At 37.0% G+C, this 22,287-nt stretch overlaps 1 protein-coding gene across 1 annotated transcript in view; it reads left to right on the forward strand.

Moving 5' to 3' along the window:
• The window catches only part of SPTLC3 (serine palmitoyltransferase long chain base subunit 3), a 153,439-nt gene that overhangs the window by 16,263 nt on the left and 114,889 nt on the right, over window positions 1-22,287 (forward strand). The window contains exon 2 of the mRNA XM_019713394.3: window positions 18,162-18,347. Within this exon, the coding sequence (XP_019568953.2) occupies window positions 18,162-18,347 (186 nt within the window). The remainder of the gene's footprint in view (window positions 1-18,161; window positions 18,348-22,287) is intronic.

The raw sequence follows: 22,287 nt of genomic DNA on the forward strand, positions 1-22,287 counted from the left end.
TCTGCTATTCCAAATTCGTTAACTTCAATTTCAAAATTGATTTCACAAAATTGCCTGTGTCTCATGTAAAGGCATCTCCTTTCCTGTTTCTCAAAAGAAGAGTCATATGTAGAGAGCTTACCTTTTTGCATATTTTAAAACACCATGTTAGAAACTAAATATTAGAAAAATAATAATTAGAAAAATAAATATAAATATTAGAGTTAATGATTGCTACCACACATGGGAATTGCCTTATTTCTAATCCTAGCTTTATTTTTATTTTTTTTTATTTTTTTATTTTTTTTTTTTTGGTGAAACAGTGCCAGAATACAAGGAGAGGATGCTTATTGGACTGCTTATTTTCATCCTCTTTAACACACAGTGACAGAAATACTTGAGAAAAGACCAATGAGTCTCCAACTGAAAAGAAACTGAATATCAGAAAATAATAATATGGAGAGGTGAATGTTAGGTATAAAGGTGGTACAGTTATAAAATCATGGTGACAGCAACAGATCCTGTTGGTGCCATGTCCACTTGCCCTTTCAGCTCTTACTATTTCTGTGTACAAACCCTTAATTCCAAAAACCATCTCCCATGTCCTCTGCCTGAGGATTTTCTCTGGCCCCCTGAAACCTGCTTTGCCCTAGTGTGTACCAAGCAAGAAGTCCCAGAGAATCAACACCCCCAAGAGTAGCCTTCATTCACTGAATGATGCGAGTGGGAGGATAACCATTCCTACCACCTCACTCCTCGGGTGAATAAGTCCGAAGCATGTGCTACACTGTTTCCCAGAGTCCCCACTAGAAGTGAGCTCCAGTTTCCCATAGTAGTAAATGGCTTAATACACAGCTTTCACTGGTTTCCTATCCTTATCTGCCTCATCCCCCTTCCTTTACTAGTGCTTCCTGGTATCACCTTCTAAATAGACAATTTGCATTTGAATCTTTTATTTAGGATCTGCTTCTGGGGAACAAAAAAATTAGAACAATCATTTCTTTCAAATTTAACCATTTCTTTGCCCCTTTAATTTACAGCATTAACTACAAAGATCCTTTTATCTGTACAGTGATCCTTACATGCAACATCTCATTGGATCCTCACAGCATTGATGTGAAGTAGACAGAACAACTGCTATTTACCCATTTTAGGGATGCAAAAAACCAGGATTCAGAAAAATAATGATGCCAAAGACACAGGGGTGATGGGGACAGAACTGGGCAACAATCCCAAACATTCTGACTCTCACTTCAGGAATGTTCTTAAAGGACTGGCTGCAGTACATTTATCAAGCCCTTATTCAGTGCATGCAACCCCATCAACTGCTCCTTACCAGAACAGGTAGGAAGTGAAAAAAAATCAGGATTTCTGTTCCTCAGGAGTTTAATTCACAGCAAGGGGGAAAAGGTGCTGTTTTGTTTATTACACTTGCTCAGAAGAGCAGCTTTGGTAGTCAGTCTTACTGAATTTTGTAAAAATCCATGAGGTTCTAAAAGCCTTGAAAATGGTTAATTTCTTAGATTTCCATAGCCAAATAGCAAAGTGATTGTACATGGCACACCAGGGAGCATAACTTTCTATAAATCTTTCTTTAAAAATCATTTACCTTTGTCTTCCTTATATTATATAGCATGAGCATTCCTCAGAATCACTTTCTGAACTTTTGATCAGTTTCAACTCCATTTTAAAACACATCACATCATGACTCCTTGCTTCCAGACCCCGCAGGGGAACATGAGTCAATTCACTTCTCGGTTCCTTAGCTGACCTTGCTGGAGGCAATGACATTGATAACACGGTAGAAACTCTTGGGTTCTTGCAACTTGGTGTGTTTGTCAGTCGCTCACTATGATAGCCCTAAAGAGATGAGGCTCCAGATCTTCTCACACACTTGAATAACAATGGTAGAACTGACCTCAGATCTCAGAGAAGCATGTTATCTCATTTTTCACATCTTCGTAACACATTTCTCAATAGGCATGTGAGACTCAAATAGATGCCATCATTTGCCAAGATCTCAAAATGGCCAATCCAGGGCAAGACACACACCTGCCCACTGCCAGTTTCTGGTACCTCTGTACAACTGCCTTTCACATCAAAAAGGAGCCCTGGGCACTGATGTGTTTTGCCAACCCATGCAGATAATTTGGGACACGTAGGAAAATCCCACAATTCATGTATATACCTCATGAATTGGTTATGCAAAAGGGGCTGGCATTTTCTCTAAGGGATCATGCTTCCCATTGATCGGTTCTTAGCAGGGCCACTGAATTAGGTACCTATAGACTTAGAAACAGAAGTACTTCACATGGTGACCTAAGAAAATTACTCAAAAACTGAAATAAATAGGTCTCAAATAGTTTTCTTTTAAGTATAGTATCAGTCTGTATGCAAATCAGATGACTCATGTCTTGCACAATAGGTCAGAAACTATTATGGCTAAAAAAAAAAAAATGCCTAGATTGACTAAGCTGGTTGATTCAGGAGTACAGGTAAAATCTATTAGCCTTGCTCTGCGAGAAGTTACTTTTTTTTCTATATTATATACCACGTGATAAGAAAAATTAACCATATAATTATAACTATGAGCATGAATATTTCAGATTTTTTGGAAGCAAAGATATAAATTGTTGTGATGTTATACTCTTGATGAACTGGTTAGTTGGAGAAAAAAATGCTTAGTTTTTGAAAGGAGTAAAAGCTTTTAATAGATGATTAAAATGGTATGTGCTGCCCTCCATGAAAGTAAAAGATTTTAGCTATTAAATTTATATACATTCAACTAAGCATTATCTCTTTAAGGACCCATTCTATCTTGAAAGGCAAGCAAGAGATAAACCAGGTTATAGGGTCCCAGGCTGCTCTTGACATCCATAAAATTGTGGTTTTACAGGGTGACAGGCAGAGAAAAAGGAGGAAGAGAAGCAAGGAGAATAGGTATGTGCAACCACGAGCCAAATCCGAATACACACACAGAGAAGGAACAACTGAATCCTTGACCAGTTTCTCTCTTTCTAAGTAGGGAGGCTTTATGCCTCATGTTGCTGAACGGCAGACACTGTTTGGTCTAGCTTCAGGGGACAGGAAATTTTGAGTGGGGATAAAGTATGGTAATTCAGCATTATTGAGGTGCAGGGAGAAATTGTTTCAATTTGATTCAAAGAGAAAAATTATCGTTTGTAACCCAAGTTCAATCCACTGAGCTCAGCCAAATGACTCTCAAAACCTCATTTTGTGTGCTTCCAAGCTCCCCACCCTTGTTATAACTCACCTATGAGTCACTGGCTGCCTGGCATGGGAAAGAAATGCCACAGTGCACACCTCACTGTAATGCCAAAGCATGCCCCTGTTGTTGGTTCATTCTCATGCAGTTTAGGAGACTCTTTTCTTTTGATTTTTGATCATAGGTTCAAAAATTTCAGGATCAACTGAATGAGTTTTCTTCATCAAATCTTCTACAGTGGATATGGTACTGACTTTAAATCATCAACCACATAATCATGAATCCCTGTAAATCTTTGAATGTGAATGCTTCCAGAAGACTCATTCACCACATAGCTTTGCAAGGGCCCTTTTGAAAACACATATCTGATCAGGTTTTTAAGCCACCATTTGCTGAAAACTCATCAGCGGCATCCCATATTAGGATCAGGGCTACAATCCTAAATTCAGTGTATGAGCTCTGCATAACCTCCCAGCCTATTCAATCATTCATCAAATATTTATTCCATGCCTACAACGTATCAGATGCCATTCCAGGCACTGGTGTACAAGTAATGGATAGCATGGAGAGAGTTCTCCCTGGAATTGACATTCTGCCATGCCTGTCCCCTCACCATCCCTGCCAGCCAAACCCCATACCCACTTCCCACAGATCCTGAGGCTCTTCCTTCTGCTGGGAACACTGTGCGTGGTAAATTCCTACAGATTATTCTGATCTCATTTTTGACACCATGTTCTTTAGGGAGACCTTTCTCTTTTCCTGAACAAAGTCAGATCCCCATCCTCTCCACTCCACAGCACATTTACTTATTTATCACTTCCTTTTCTGTAAGTATCTGTCCTGCATCTATATTTCCATCTAGTCCAGGGGTTAGCAAACTTTTTCTGGAAAGAACAAGATAGTAAATATTTCTAGCTCTGTACACTATACAGTCTCTGTCACAGCTACTCAACTCTGCCATTATAGTGTAAAATCAGCCTCGGATAATATCCACAAAAATGGATGTATCCGTGTTCCCATAAAATTTTATTTACAAAAGCAAGTGATGGGCCAGATCTGGACTGCGGGCCACAATTTGCTGACCTCAGGGAAACAGAACCTCTTGTGATGATTAATGGAAATGCCATATATGTGTCCCTTCCAGTCGTGTCGCCATCAGCCACATATGGTTATTGAGCACTTGAAATGTGCCTAAGTGCAATTGAGGATCTAAATCTCTAAATTCATTTCATTTTAATTATTTAAGTTTAAATGTAAATAACCATATGTGGCTAATGATTTCTGTATTAAACATACATACAGACCAAGTGTCATGAGGTCAGGGTGTCACCTGGACCTAGCACAGCAGTTGGCACAGAGGAGGTACTAAAAATATGTTGAATGAACAAATGCACAAATGTAAATATGGAATGACTTATCAGACTTCTTGTTTAATTTTTATCACTGCTATACACTTGATTAGATATTGCCACTGGATACTTTGTGCCTTCTAGTCCTAAAATGTTGTATTTTTGTATGCACATTTTATCTCCACATTAGCCCATGAGCTCCATGAAGATGGGAGCTAAAGAGAGACTACCTGAATGATCCTTCCAGTGCCCAGCATAGGTACATACTCAAACGCATGGTAGTCAATCTTCCCACAGAGCGTTTGCTGCTACCAGTACTCACCTGGAAAGGAGAAAGATTCAGTCCCCTGGCTATTTTATTTCTAAAATATGTTCTCATCTGTCATGTCTCAAAGATCTAACTTCAAGTTTTTCTGTTTTAACCCTGGTGTTGCGGAGTTGAGAAATTCAACTTAGTCCTGTGTTTTCCTGCTTTATAACCTTGGGGAAGTTGCTTAATGCCCTGTTATTAGGCCCTCACCTCCTCTCTTTTATTAAGTGAAGATAATTCTAATTCTATTACAGCTATTCATTACCTACCTCTTAGGAAAGTTATGTAAATAAATAAAATCATGGCCACAAAAGCTTTGGGCATCTCAGAAGTAAGCGCTGTTTTCACATGACACATTATAACTGATCAAGAAGATAGTAGGTGGTAGTTATTCTCACTGACATGAAACCACTGCTATATTGTTTTCTCTGGTTTTTCAGGTTAACTTAATACAAGCTCTAAGATTCTCAAGTGAGTCAGCTGGTTGCAAGTAAGATCAGAAGAATGTAATCATTGTAGGGTGGTGAAGGACAGCCACTTTGTTCCAAAATTGATTTATGTCCCGTTGACTTTAGAGACTCCACCCTAGCTGTCATTTCACGTAGGATCCTAGGATTCTACAAATCTTTCTGCCCTGCACTCCTCCTGCAATTCTGATAAGGCGGCATCCTAATGAAGGTACACCTTTTTTTCACTGCAATCTGAAACAGAAAGCCTGGCTTACTCTGCCACAGAAGGCCTATTAAATTTCAGTGGGATTTGAAATCTCACCTCCAAGTAGGTAACACATGCGGTCCATGCAAGCTCCTGTTTCTCTTGTTTCCACCCACCAACAAGTGCTAATGCTGGTTCTCCTGTCCCAGAAGGCCCTCACCTCCTCTCCCAATGTTTCCCAATCTCAGCTGTCTCTCATTCATTCATTCATTCATTCATTCCTGCATTAGAGAGTGGTTGGGCACTTTGCTAGGGGCTCTGCTTAGACCCCTCCAAGTAATCTTACCCTTTCTGTGAATCCTTTACTTTCCAATCTGGCTGTGACTTGTGGAAGCCTGTGGCTCTCTTCCTGGGCTGCCCTGACTTATTAGCTAACTTTTCAGGTGATAAAGGGGAAAGCCAAGAAAATGGGAAACCAACTTAACCTCTCAAGAAATAAACTTGTTTATCAATAGAAACAAAGGGTTGGAGTAGCTAATATATAAAGAACTCGTCCCCTCAGAGAATTCCATATTTATAATCTTTCTCTCTCTCTTCCTCTCTCTCTTTCTCTCTCTGACTTCTATGGACTGAAGCTAATCTTTAATGTACTTTTTTCCATCATGCACTGCCTAACACAGAGAGATGCTCAATAAATCAAGAATTGAATAGTTGACTCAGTTAATTTTCTGGTATAAACTTCTCCAGATTTAAATTTAAATTTTGGTCAGTCCAGATGGGTCCTGATACATACATTTTCAAATAATACAGTGAATGTTTATATTAAAACAATTATTACAGTAAGATACATGTTGCCATTAATCCCCTCAAAATACCTTCTTATCCTATTGTTCTTGCCACTTTCTAAAGTAGTTCTAGAAGTCCTCTTTCGTATCTTTAGTTGCACTGTTGTGGCTGCCATGATGTCCTGAATTGATTCAAAACATTTAGCTTTAATGGTTATTTTAGGGAAGAACCAGAAGTCGCTCGGTGCCAGATCTGGTGAATAAGGTGGATGAGGACACACCATAATGTTTTTATTTAACAGAAATTGCCATATATGAGAAGTGAGGTGTGACATGGGACATTGTCATGATGGAGGATGATTTATGACACACTTTAAAACGTAACTTCTCTCAAACGTAGCTCACACCCAACTGACTGCACCGAACAAATTGAAACTTTTCACTCACTGTTACTAAGATTCAATGAGCCACTTCCCATATTGAAGATCCCTGCCTTTCCGTAGGATGGCACTCGGCAGCAGCATTCACCATATTTGTTGATCACAACAGAAAGGCTCCGTGTCATACATCACTTCTGTTATGGAAATACAAATGTAAAAACATTACAATGTGTCTTCATCCACCTATTCAATGGCACCATGCAACTTATGGCTCTTCCCCAAAGTCAAAATGACCATGAAAGGTAAACGTTTTTAATCAATTTAGGAAATAGAGGCAGCCATGACAGCACAATTAAAGACACTCATGAAAGAGGACTTCCAAAATTGCTTCAGAAAGTGACAAGAACAATGAGATAAGTGTGTTCAAAGCCAGGAGGAGTATGTTGAGGGGGATTAATGACAATGTGTCTTTCACTGCAATCTATTTTTTTTTTGTTTCAACATTCACCATGTTTTTTTATTACACCTTATATTTCAAATGCTTCTAAGTGAGGATTACAAACAGAAGAATTTTAACAGAATTTCTTGCAACTTATAGCTCAAAATTCCTTTAATGTGTACTCATTAAAGGAATACTAGATGTCAGAAAAAAATGTGCCACCAAATCTCAAAGGCATAACCCAATAGAAGTTTATTTCTCACTCATGTTAAGTCTACTTATCAATGATAGGAAGTTCAAGGAGTCAGTCATGAGGACTCTGATCCACAGAGATATTTAGGAAACCAGACAAAAGTGCTGCAGTCTCTAATGTGTGGCTTCTAAGGTCATGTTAGCCATCAGCATTCAGATGAATGGCAACAGGGGAAAGAGAGAAAGAGATAGATCATGAGAGAGGCTTTTATAGGCCAGGCAAGGACATGGTATATTTCACTTCTACTCATTTCACATTGGTCAGAACTCAGTCACATGGCCACACTTGTCTGCTAGGAATGTGGGAAATGTAGCCCAGCTGTAAGAAAGAGGAAAGGAAAATGGGTTTGGTGAACCCATTATTTGCCACACTGGACAACATGGTTAAAATATTTGAAATATTTGAAAGGCCTCAGTGAGAGATAATGAAAACTATTATTTTTTGCAAGTGAGCCTTTATTTTCTGTCCTTTTATTAAATGAATTGTCTTTTTAAAATATTATTTTAATACAACATTGTGCATGTAATGATGGCGTTATGCAGTAAGAACATCTAGTCTTGATCTTTTTAGGAAGCGAAGCCAGAGCTGGGTCCTAAACAGTGGATATTAGGCAGGCAACGGATATACCTATGTGGAGTGCAGGTGAAGGACAGGTGGCAAGAGAAGACAGTTAGGAAAAGGAGTGAAAACCAAAGAAATTACAGAAAAGTAGCAGCATGAGAAAAGATTTGGAGGGAACAAAAATCAGGGTGCGAAATGAAAATAGTTTGATGTTGCTTAGGTAACAAATGAAAGGCAGAACATCAGCGGACTTAGGCAGGTCATTGTCTTCTGTGCTAAGAAACTTAACTTTATGCTGATAGCCAACACTTCTGTAAGAGAGTTTTGTTGTGGCATAAGCAAATTTATATGAAAGGTAACGAATATATTTGATTCGTGTGCCAAATGTATTTTCCCAAAGTTAAGTCGTTTTTCACATCAGTATTTTAATACCATTCAATAAGCTAATTCAATCAGCAAATATTTATTCAGTACTTACCAAGTAAAGCTGTGTGTTGACAATGGGATATAGTGATGAACAAAACAGATGTCTACCCTGGCTCTCACATTCTAGATTTTGTACTCTGTGAAAATCCAAGAGATGCAGAGTATGTAGCATTTCCAAAATCCTTTTTGTTGATGGCCATCTCTAGGAAGTACTGTGGAGATGCTATTATAAGTAACACTTGGATATTCGACCTAGAGATAAAGTTATCCAGCAACTACAGATTTGGGCAGTCAGGATGGGATAAAGAGATTATCCGAGAGATGATTGCAGTGGTCCAGGAAAAAAGTTAATGAGCATCTCCCCCTGATGCTCTCGATTCTATCTGGGGGATTTTTCTCTCTTTGCATTCCTACTGCCCTTACCCTTCCAGCTCTCACAATATATGCTAACAGTAAGGAATGTATATTTGCCAAGCAGAGCAGAAGAATGGATGCTGGCATGAACATCTGAGATGACTATGTCATGTATACCAGATAAGCATCAGTCCTGCCCCCTCCACTAGCCTCTCATCTAGTCTACAATTCTTGTTTCTCCCTTGACTGGAGATGAGAACTGATCTGTTGGTATCCTTTCAGCTGCAAGTAATGGAAGACTCAAATATAAGTAGATTAAAAAATAAGATTTTTGTTATTCTCACACAATAAAAGTCTAGAGTTGGGAAAATTCTAGAATTGGGTGGTTCCTGGATTGGTTGATTCAGTGACCCAACAATGTCCTCAAGGACAACAGTGCTATTCTGGAAATCTCATATAAATGGAATCATTCACTTAGTATAATGTTTTCAGGGTACATTTTAGAGCATTTGTTAGTATATTCTCCATTTTTATTATCAAACAATAATCCATTGTGTGGCTGTATTACATTTTATTTATCCATTCGTCAGTTAATGATTATCTGGGTTGTCTCCGTTTTTCGTGTATTATGAATACTACTATTATGAATGTTTGAGTACAGGTTTTATGTGGACATGTGTTTTCATTTCCTTTGGTTATATACCTAAGAGAGTTTCTGAGTCATATGACAACTCTATTTTTAACTTTTAGAGGAAATGCAGTATGAGGATCACAATTTTTTCACATCTTTGATAGAACTTGTTATTATCTGCCTTTTTATTATATCCAACCCAGTGGGTGTAAAGTGGTATCTCATTATGATTTTTTTTTTAATTAAAATTTACTGGGGTGACAATGGTTAGTAAAGTTACATAGGTTTCAAGTATACAATTTTGTAATACATCATCTATATATCACATTGTGTATTCACCATGATTAGCTAGCAGGAAAATTAATCATTATGATTTTAATTTGCATTTTTCTGATAGCTAATGATAGTGCACATCTTTTCATGTGCTCTTTAGGCATTTACATATATTTGGACAAATGTTTATTCTGATACTTTGCCCATTTTTAATTGGATTATTTGTCTTTTTATCATTGAGCTGTAAGTGTTTTTTATATATTCTGGATATTAAATCCTTATCAGATATATAACTTACAAATATCTTCTACAGTTCTGTGAGTTGTCTTTTCACTTTCTTAATAGTATCCTTTGAAGCACAAAATCTCAAATTGGATGAAGTAAAAGTTATCTGTTTTCTTTTTTCATTTGTGCTTCTGGTATCATAACTAAGAATGTTTTGCCTAATACAAGGTCACGAACATTTACTTATATTTTCTTCAGAGAGTTTTACAGTTTTAGATCTTACATATACGTCTTTGATTTATTTTGATTTATTTTTGTGTATGCTGTGAAGAAAGGGTGCAGCATCACTTGCTGAAGTTTTCTTGTGAGAGTCCCCATATACAATGGTCTTTCTCAACTTCAGTATCTCAACCCCTCTTTACAGTATCACTCTTCCCTCTTTAACCTCCCACTTCTTCCTCCCCTCTTAGGGAACTTTCTGTCTCCTAGTGTAGCCCATTTTCCCATTTCTCCTTATAAACATTGGCCAAGGCTCTATATATATTCTTTCCCAAATATTTCTCTAAAAGCAGCATCATCCATTCTAAGAGTACCATCTATTGTCTCTATTCAGATTTAATGAAAATCATAACTTTTAATGAGTGCTTACTCTTTGGCAGGTACTTTGTATATAATATTTCAACTAATTTTCAAAACAACCCTTATTAGCTCTATTTTTTATACTTGAGGCATTTCAAGGCAAGGTCATGCAGTCAGCAAGTGAAAGTGTCTGGATTTGAACAGGCAGTCTCACTCTTGTGCAAGTTCTCTCTACGTTTATGCTCTACTTCCCATCAAGACTGGGCTCAAGTCCCACTTTTTTCAAGAAGCCAGTCCTGATCACGTAATGTGACATGGTCCCTCCATTTGTGTCACCTTATGACATTTACTTTTTGTTCTAAGTTATGACCCTTAATCTCATTCCTCTGCCATACCCCAATAAACCACTACCCTATTGATTCTGGGATAAAGGGACTGTATTTATTGATTTTAAATTCCTTTTCATATTACCCTAGGACAGTAAGGAAGGAAGCCAGTAAAACATCAGCTAATTTGAATGGATGAGTAATTGTCTGTAAAGGTGGGTCCTCCCAGCATGCCCCAACACCCTGTTTATTTCCAGATGTGACAGAAATGCAGGAAGTAAACCAGCCCCAGGGTGTCACAGTTGCCCAAATGACCAGGCACTCTGGGCAAGGTGGCTCAGGATCTATTCATTTTCAAGGCTGTGAAAGAAAAGGTAGAAGAAAGAAAGAAAGTGTATTACTGATTACTATGCTGGGTTGGCCTTAGCTAGCAAACTTATTGAACAAAATGTTATGCATCATTTACTTTGATAGGGCAAATTGTTATATTTCAAAATAATTATCCAACCCCCGTTTAAGAAATCCTTCCCATGAAGTGTGACTAACTTCAATTTTAAATAAAGGAATGTAGTAAATGAGTCACTTTCCATCTGTTGAGAAAGACCTGTATATTTCCAGATAACTTTGTTCTCCATAAACGTATCTCATTTTCTCTCTGCCAAATAAAATTACATTAAAATAAATGAAAAAGAAATACAGTTATATGAGAAAGAGTAAAGTAAATATTGGTTTGGGCTGATGGACATTGTTGAAAATTTCTCCTTTGTGTTATAACTATCTTAGAGAAAAAGTCACAGGGGCAAATAAATAACTAACTAAACTGAGGGTTTTATTTGGTGCACCCAACTGAGGGTTTTATATGCACCTAACTAGACAATCTGTTATGTACAGTGCAGGTTTGCCTCAGAACCAATTTAAGCAGAAAGTTCTCATGGATTTCAGGGGAAATGCTCTGCTTGTTATGGCCACATGTGGAGCTCAGAAGTGGATACGGGGCCAGAAAAGAAAAAATGAAAAACCTGCTGATCTACACAGGATGGCCTTGAATGTCCTAGTAGTTTATCTCTTTACATGCACCCACATAATTCAGCCATCCTCTAAGTCACCCTAAGAGGTTAATTTTTGAGCAGGTTAAATAGGTTCCTAAAGTCACCAACACTGGGTCCCCTTCACTCACATGCCTTCCTCTATGGTGCCCGTAAGAGCAGTGGGTCTCAAAATCCTGTCAAGCCCACCGCTCTTCTCTTTTTATTATTTGTCCTTCATCACATTCACCTTCAACAATGACTTAAACTGTGCCTCAGAGAGTGAACTCCCAGATCCTCTAGTTTAGCGAGGGTCTTTCTCTTTTCTTGCGTTCCTAACTGCCTGGCAAACAGTCCCACTTCTATGAGCAATCACCACCTCCAAATTAGCATGTCCCATGCATACTCACAGTCTTACTCCCGTAAGCAGCCCGACTAATTCCCTCGTCCTTATCAACAAGACCATAATGCTCCTTGCAGATACTATTCATTTTCTTCTTCCTTGACATTATACCTAACCAGTCACAAAATTTCATCAAATCTTCCTTCATGAGGATCTCCATCCCTTTTGCTAGAGTCTGGGACAAATCTAGAAAGGAAGGAAGCCAACTGTGTGTCCCCATGGTGTAGAAGGAACCAGGAGGTGGATCTCACCTGGAATGCTGGCAACCGATGCAGTCGAAATGTCAAGCATAGAACAGAGCCAAGGAGGGAAGCCAAAGGCACTAGCATATTAAGATCAGCCATCCATAAGGCATACAAGACTGATGTGAGTACATAGTAAGAGGGGGGTCAAGAAGTCAGGAGCAGGAATCAGGTCTGTCTTGGTCATCTTTTATTGTTTGTTTCTTTGTTTGTTTATTTGTTTGTTTTAATTTATTGGGGTGACAATTGTTAGTAAAATTACATAGATTTCAGGTGTACAATTCTGTATTACATCATCTATAAATCCCATTGTGTGTTCACCACCCAGAGTCAGTTCTCCTTCCATCACCATATATTTGATCCTCCTTACCGTCATCTCCCACCCCCCACTCCCCTTACCCTCTGGTAACCACTAAACTATTGTCTGTGTCTACAAGTTTTTGTTTCTCATTTGTGCTGTTCTTTTGTTGTTTTTGGTTTATATACCACATATCAATGAAATCATATGGTTCTCTGCTTTTTCTGTCTGACTTATTTCGCTTACCATTATACTCTCAAGATCCATCCATGTTGTCACAAATGTTCCTATATCATCTTTTCTTACCGCCAAATAGTATTCCATTGTGTATATATACCACTTCTTTATCCATTCATCTATCGAAGGACATTTTGGGTGTTTCCATGTCTTGGCCACCGTAAAACAAAGCTGCAATGAACATTGGAGCACACATGTCTTTATGGATAAATGTTTTCAGATTTTTTGGGTAGATACCCAAGAGAGGGACTGCTGGATCATATGGTAATTCTATTCGTAATTTTTTGAGGAGCCTCCACACTGCCTTCCATAACGGCTGCACCAGTCTGCATTCCCACCAACAGTGTATGAGGGTTCCTTTTTCTCCACAGCCTCTCCAACACTTGTTGCTATTTGTCTTGTTGATGATAGCCATTCTGACTGGGGTGAGGTGATATCTCATTGTAGTTTTTATTTGCATTTCTCTGATGATTAGTAATGCTGAGCATTTTTTAGTATGTTTATTTGCCATTTGTATGTCCTCTTTGGAGAAATGTCTCTTCAGGTCCTCTGCCCATTTTTCAATTGGGTTGTTTGTTTTTTTGTTGTTGAGTTTCATGAATTCCTTGTATATTTTGGATATTAGCCCCTTATCGGAGGCACTGTTTGAAAAAATCTTCTCCCATTCAGTTGGTTGCCTCTTTATTTTGTCGATGATTCCTTTTGCTGTGCAGAAGATTTTAAGTTTCATATAGTTCTATTCATTTATTTTAGCTTTTACTTCCATTGCCTTTGGAGTCAAATTCATAAAATGCTCTTTGAACCCAAGGTCCATAAGTTTAGTACCTATGTTTTCTTCTATGCAGTTTATTGTGTCAGGTCTTATGCTTAAGTCTTTGATCCATTTTGAATTAATTTTGGTGCATGGTGACAAATAGCAGTCCAGTTTCATTCTTTTGCACGTGGTTATCCAATTCTCCCAGCACCATTTATTGAAGAGCCTGTCTTTCCTCCATTGTATGTTTTTAGCTTCTTTGTCAAAAATTATCTGTCCATATTTATGTGGTTTGATTTCTGGGTTCTCAATTCTATTCCATTGGTCTATGTGTCTGTTTTTCTGCCAATACCATGCTGTTTTGATTATTGTAGCTCTGTAGTACAAGCTAAAGTCAGGAAGTGTGATACCTCCATTATTGTTCTTTTTCCTTAAAATTGCTTTGGCTATTCGGGGTCTTTTGTGGTTCCAAACAAATCTGATGATTTTTTGTTCTATTTCTTTAAAAAATGCCATTGGGATTTTGATGGGGATTTCCTTAAATGTGTATATTGCTTTGGGTAATATGACCATTTTAACTATGTTGATTCTTCCAATTCATGAGCATGGAATGTCTTTCCATTTCTTTGTGTCTTCTTCAATTTCTTTCAAAAATGTCTTATAGTTTTCAGCATATAGGTCTTTCACATCCTTGGTTAAGTTTATTCCTCGGTATTTTATTCTTTTTGCTGCAATTGCAAAAGGAATTGTTTTTCTATTTCTTTTTCTGTGATTTCACTGTTAGTATATAGGAAAGCAAATGACTTTTGTACGTTGATTTTATAGCCAGCAACTTTACTGTATTCGTTGATTGTTTTCAATAGCTTTTTGGTGGAGTGTTCAGGGTTTTCTATATATAGCATCATGTCATCTGCAAAGAGTGATAATTTAACTTCTTCATTCCCAATTTGGATGCCTTTTATTTCTTTCTCTTGCCTGATTGCTCTGGCAAGGACTTCCAACACTATGTTGAAAAGCAGAGGTGATAGGGGACAGCCCTGTCGTGTTCCTAAACGTAGAGCAAAGGGCTTCAGTTTTTCACCATTAATTATGAGATTAGCAGAGGGTTTGTCATGTATGGCCTTTATTATGTTAAGGTATTTTCCTTCTACACCTATTTTATTAAGTGTTTTAATCATAAGTGGATGTTATATCCTGTCAAATGCTTTTTCTGCATCAATTGATGTAATCATATGATTTTTGTCCTTTATTTTGTTTATGTGATGTCTTGGTCATCTTTGAAACCCCAGAACCTACATAGCTCATTGCTGGCTTGTAATAGGCACTCAATAACTGCCCTATCTTCCCAAATGTAAGGCATTTGTTATAACCTTTCATTCACCTTTTATTCAAGATCTCATTTCAAGCAATGCTTTCTCACTTGTATTATTTCAAACCACCAGGTAGTATTTCGGGATGACATATTACACAAAGGCAACATTCATCAATGTTAGTTTGGGGTGTCTATAGACGTTATTTGATATAATGGATAAATAAGGAGGTAAGGAATTTTAATAAGATTTAGTAATATTTTGTGGGTTTCTGATTTAACTCAAGTGTTAGATATCATTATGAAAAGGCTTTTTAAAAATTGTTTTAAAAACAGGTAATGTGGAGAGAGAAAACATTCATCTACCAGATAGACATTTTTTTTTTTCCGATTGTCATATATTTTGTGGCTCAGTGACTAAATTAAGCTCTAGAAAATTGTGTTGGTGGATTTAACTGGTGCTTGTAATGATGACAAAGACTATGTGAGTGGTAAAACCAGTATTTCTAATTAACATAATTTTATGTAATGCGTCATTCTAAATATATACGTAAGATAAATTAGCACATTGAGTATCAGTAGACATTTGATGATTTCAATTTCCTGTAAATCACTAAGTTATATATTCCAAGCAGTAAAAACAGATTCTCCATTTCCCAATGAAATGATCCATACAAAGTGTTATTGAATGAAATAATGAATTAATGTATAAATACTTATTGAAAACTAAAAACTTAATTAGTAGTAGCATTAAGAATAATTTATTCACTAATCCATTGAGCCAACATGGAACTATTATGTGCAAATTAATTAAACAGGAATCAGAATAGTTTGATATTAAATGTCTACTTTCTACTGGAATGTTGACACCTAAAATAAAAGAGAGAAATATTTTAACTTTTTATTTGAAAATTTTCAAACATATACAAAAGTAAAAAAGTTATTTAACAAACATCTAAAACCTCCACCTAGATGCAACAATTATTAACATTGTCCCAGAATTGCTTCATGTATACATTTTATTTTTGATGGACCGTTTGAAAGAAAATTGCAGCTCTCATAACACTTTACCACCCCTCTTATTAATACTTCAGCATGCATCTATAAAAATTAAAACATTTACACATAACTGTAATACTGTCACTCTTAACAAAATCTATAATTCCTTAATAAGATATAGTTCCAGTCCACATTTAAATTTCCACAGTTTTTCAAAATATGTATTTTTACTAGTTTTTTTGTTTTGTTTTGTTTTGTTTTGTTTTGTTTTGTTTTGTTTTTACAAAAACAAAGAATGCACACTGCATTTGGTTGTGTCTCTTCAGTCTTCTCCCCTAGTCTTTTTTTTTTTTTTTTTATCCTGACTCAGGTATAATTGACAAATAAAAATTATATGTATTTGAGATATACAGCAGGATTTGATACAGTCTATGTTGTGAAATTATTACCAGAATCAAACTAATTGACATATACATTACCTCACCTAGTTACCAAATTTTTTTGTTTTGTGTGTGTGTGTGTGTGTGTGTGTGTGTGTGTGTGTGTGGTGAGAACACTTCAGATCTATTCTTTCAGCAAATTTCAAATACTCATACAGTATCATTAACTATAGTCACCATGCTGTACATAGATAGTGAAAACTTATTCACCTTATAACTGAAGTTTTGTACATTTTGACCAACTTCTCACCATTTCCCTACCACCTTTCTATTCTCTGTTTCTGTGAGGTCAGTTTTTCTAGATTCCACATGTAAATGAGATAATGCAGTACCTATCTTTCTGTGTGTGTTTCATCCATGTTGTTGCAAATGTCAGAATTTCCTTCTTTTATATGGCTGAATAATATTTGTGTGTGTGTGTGTGTGTGTGTGTGTGTGTGTGTTACATTTTCTTTACTCATTCATCCATCAATGGACACTTAGATTGTTTCTGTATCTTGGCTATTGTGAATGATGCTACAATGAACATATGAGTGCAGATAGCTCTTCAAGATACTTATTTAACGTCCTGTGGATATATGCTCAGAATTGGGATTTCTATTTTTTAATTTTTTTTGAGGAAACTCCATACTGTTTTCCATAATGGTTGTACCAATTTATATTCCCACCAATAGCACACAAGGGTCCCCTTTTCTACATACCCTTCCCAACTCTTGTTATCTCTTGTTTTTTCTTTTTGTTTCTTTTTTGTTTTTTGTTTTTTATGACAGCCATCCTAACATGTGTGAGGTGATATCTCTTATTCATAATTGCATTATTCAGTGCAATTTTGATTTATATTTCCCTGATAATTAATAATGTTGAGCATTTTTTCATATAACTGTTGGCCATTTGCATGTCTTCTTTGGGAAAATGTCTGCCTGTTCAGGTTCTTTGCCCATTTTTTGATTGGGTTATTTGGGGGTTTTTTTAGTTCTATGAGTTTCTTATATATTTTGGATATTAACCCATTATCAGATATAAAGTTTGCAACTATTTTTCCCATTCATAGTTTGTCTTTAAATGTTGTTGATTATTTCCTTTGCTGTGCAGATGCTTTTTAGTTTGATGTAGTCCGATTTATTTATTTTTTTTATTTTAAAGACCAAGTCAATTGTCATGCAGAAATTTCCACGTTGTGAATTATTTGTTTCTTCATGAAGTAATTTACCATGTTTCTCTATCCTAATTCTTGTAAAATGAAAGTTAGATATAAGAGCGTGACAAAATTCAGCTTAAATGTTTCATTGGTACATTGAATACTACATCAAGATAATAGCACAGAGTAGCTAGTTGTTCCAATATCTGTGATATAATTTGATCACCTAGTTAAGGTAGAAACACCAGGTTTGTGATTAGGTGGTAATATATGGGTGATACTTTGGCTTCTTGCTAAAACCCATTCCTCATTAAATTTTCACTTAATGGAAACTTTAGCATTTTTTAAGAATTTTTATCTGAATCAATTGTTTTATTAGAGGGTTGAAAAACCAATGTACATTTCTGATTACCCTCTTCAGTGATCAATTTCCAATTTTCTCTAAGCAGATTTTACATCTTAAATATGTTCTTTGAAATTTAAAAGATTGAAAGTCCAAAATTTTAAGTATCATACTTTATTGTAATAGGAGAGTACTAACCTTTGATTTTCTTTTGTATTTTCAGCAAAATGGGAAACCACATTTTAATGATAAGCCAATTGTTGAATCCTTTGAGGAAGCACCTCTTCACGTTATGGTTTTCACTTATATGGGATATGGAATTGGAACCCTATTTGGCTATCTCAGAGACTTTTTGAGAAACTGGGGAATAGAAAAATGCAACGCAGCCGTAGAGCGAGAAGAACAAAAGGTACGTATGTGCATCTCCCTGAATCGTTGTCAATGCTATTCTCCTCTAAAATGTTCGCAGAAATGGTGGTGTACGTACAAATTTTTAAAAGAGTGAGTAGCTTAGGAACTACTCGGGGTAAATTCTATTCATCTTCACCCTCTAGACCCCATCCCCTGTGTATTCAAGGATTTGTTTTCTGCAAATATTTATTGAGTAACTACTATTTGCCAGATGCTGAACTGAGGGTTTTCTCATACATTGCCATATTTAATTTTTATAACAATCCCATGAGATAGATATCAAAATACCATTTTAATGATTAAAAAATCATAACATAGGAGCAAGATGCATGGATGGGACTGTACTCTTGTCTTCTAGTTGTAAGATGAGTATTATTTATGTTCTATCCTGGAATAGAAAAGTATGTCTGAATGAAGTATGAGATTTTTGCCTCCTAGATCAGGGCCTCACAACTTTGGTACTATTGATATTTTCGACTAGATAGTAAGTCTTTGGTGTGGGAGGCTGCCCTGTATATCATGAAACTTTTTAATAGCATCCCTGGCCTCTGCCCAATAGATGTCATTAGCACTTTTCCACACACTTATGATGATCAAAAATGCCTCCAGACATTGCCAAATGTCTCATGGACGACAAAAGCACTTCCAATTTAGAACCACTGATCTATGTTCAATAGCTAACCTATGAAAGTCTACATCATCCTCTTTTCACAGAGAACTAACAGAATAACCTGGAAAATATTCAGAGATATGCAAAGAGCCTGCATTTTGTGAACATATTTTCCAAACTGGTTCAAATGATTTATGATGCCATGAATCTCTTTTTCCTAAAAATTGCTTTGGAATACTATGAGTATGGGCAGTGATCATTGGACAAGATAGAGCCTTAAACACATTTAAGCAAAGAAGATAGGTGAGGCATGAATATCAATGTAATGAGAAAAACCTCAAATCCTGTAAGTTAGCAATCAAGACTGCTACACACACACACACACACACACACACACACACACACACATACACACACATTCACACTTAAGACGCCAGACACCAGCTTAACTTGTGCTTCTGACTGGCTATGTATTGAGGGTTCCAACAACCCTCTCCTTGGGTTTCAGACTCCAGTTGCAAGTCAAGGTTGGTAGCTGTGTTTCTGACTGACTGATTATAAATCAGAGCGTCCCATACCCCCTCGTTGTGTTTGATTAATTTGCTAGAGTAGCTCCCAGAACTCAGAGAAACATTTTATTTACTAGACCACCAGGTTATTATAAAAAGATATAACTCAGGAGCAGACAGATGGAAGAGACGCACAGAGCAAGGTATGTGGGAAGGGGTGCAGAGCTTCCGTGACCTCTCTGGTGTGACACTCTCCCAGCACCTTCATGTGTGCACTAAGCCAGAAGTTTTTTGAACCCCATCCTTTTGGGGTTTTATGGACACTTAATTACATAGTCATGATTGATTAAATCTTTGGCCATTGTCAATTGATTCAACCTTCAGCCCCTCTACCCTCCCTGGAGGCTAAGTGTTAAGACTGAAATTTCCAACCCTCTAATCACACGGTTGGGTCTCCTTCTTAGGTACTTTCCCAAAATCATCTCATTGGTAATATCTCTTACTTCACTCTGTCCCTGGAGCCTGTAATCCCTTGATTTTAAGCTCTTTCATTCTCTCATACTCCCCATTCTGCTTTTTCTTCCTCTTATCCAGCTTAAATTTCATGGACCTTGATACACCATCAACTGGATTCACCCACCATGCTGATGGGTTTCCACTTAAATTCAGGATCACTAACCTCAAGGTGGCCTTCAGTGTTACCTGCCAATCACATTATATCACCTTAGTGCATTTAGTCGCCAGCTCCTCTAGATGATTATTTCAACTTTTTCCTTTCCTTTCAATACTTCTTCACCCTCCTGACTTTCAGTTAATAATCTCGCTTCCTATTTCATTGAGGAAATATAAAAAAGGTCAGAACTTCCATATACTTCCTCAGCCAACACTTACTTGCACCTGTGCTCACATTCCCGACTTCCCCCAACTCTCATGACCATGAAGTAGATGACCGGGCTCCTATGCAGGCTAAGCCTTCCACCTGTACACTGGGTCCCATTCATCAGCAATCACTTAGTCTTGACATGTCCAAAACCGTGTACTTGAGCTTCTCCTCTGAACTTGTTTCTGTTTCAATCTTTCCCAGATTGGTAAATGTCAGTTCCATCAGTCTGGGTAATTCTGGCCAAAAACCTCAAAGTCATCCCTGACTCTTCTCTCTCTTGCACCCCAAGTCAACTATTTCCACAAATACTCTCAGTTCTATGTTCAAAATATATTTGTTTTTAAACTATTCCTTACCACCTCTGCTGCCAATTTCTCTTCCCTAGATGTACCCTGCTTCCACCCTTGACCCCTACAGTCTCTTCTCAACTAACAACCAACATGATTCCAAGTCAGGTCACATGGCATCTGTGGGCAAAGACCTTTAAAGCCTTCTCTTCTCATTCAGAGTAAGAGCCAGAGCTAGCCAAGACCCTGCAGTAGGCGGTGCCCTCCTCCATCTCTGCCTCCATCTTCTCTGCTCCTCGGCTCTCTCCCTCTGCCTCAAACACTGGCACCTCCTCACTCTTTCTCAACAATTCCTCACACATACCTACTTCAGGGATTTGTCTTGCTTTCCCCTCTTCCTGAAATGATCCTCCCTCATGTATCAGCATGACTCACTTCCTTGACTTAAATATCATTAAGAAATCAAAAGATTTAAATGCAGCAGCAATAACTGGCCAGAGAAATACCCACTCTCCCAAACAAGGCTCAGTTCCAAATACCTTCTGACTGCTTCTAAAAAGCCAATGCATTCTCACTAGGGATGAATATTTTTCACAACTGCATCTAGCACAGGAGCATGTGCCATATGTTGGGAAAACAGCTCCAAAATCAAAGTCCTAGGAATATTTTGTAAAATACAGCCAGTAAAATCAGATCACAGCCTCCCTACAGTAAATACTCAGGTGAACATTTATTTGGAATCCAAATATCCAAATATATACATGCATATATACACATACATAGTGTGATTGAAAAAATATGGTGAATGTTTAAATTAAAAAAAAAAAAAAAAAATATATATATATATATATATATATATATATATATATATATATATATAAAATAGTAAAAGACATATTGCCATTAATCCCCCTTAAAATACTCCCCCTCGCTTTGAACAATTATCCCATCATTCTTGCCACTTTCTGAAGCAGTTCTGGAAGTCTTCTTTCATGAGTGTCTTTACTTCATCCTCCATATAACAACGTTCCGTATCTCACATCGCTCTGGTATGGCAATTTCTGTCAAATAAAGACATTACGGTGTGTCCTCACCCACTGTATTCACCATATCTGGCACCATGTGACTTCTGGCTCTTCCCCAAAGTCAAAATGATGCAGGCCTCTAGGTAGACATGACAGCACAACTAAACACACTCACGAAAGAGGATTTTCCAGAACTGCTTCCAAAGGTGGCAAGAACAATGGGATAAGTGTGTTTAAAGTGAGGGGGAGTATTTTAAGGGGCTTAATGGCAGTGTGTCTTTTACTGTAATAATTTTTTCTAATTTAAACATTCACCATATTTTTAATCACATCTCATATATATATTCATACATACATGCACACATATTTTCTGATGTATCATTAAAATGTTAGTCAAATAATTTTTCAAATTATTTTATAGTATAGACCTCCCTGCTCTCTGTAGCAAAAAAAGGAATCTACAGTAATAGGTAGGGTTGATTGATTTTGTTAAGCTAGAGCTTTGCTAACACATGTACCAATGTGAGTAATAGGTGGTTAGGACAAGCTCTAATGAAGAGCCTCTCCTGAAACGCATATCTTTTTTCCCTTTCCTTTTTATTATGTAAATAACGAATAAAAGCA

This window comes from Rhinolophus sinicus, chromosome 13, assembly GCF_057876585.1.
Source record: "Rhinolophus sinicus isolate RSI-liver-muscle chromosome 13, RSI-T2T, whole genome shotgun sequence".
In the NCBI taxonomy this organism is placed as follows: domain Eukaryota; kingdom Metazoa; phylum Chordata; class Mammalia; order Chiroptera; family Rhinolophidae; genus Rhinolophus; species Rhinolophus sinicus.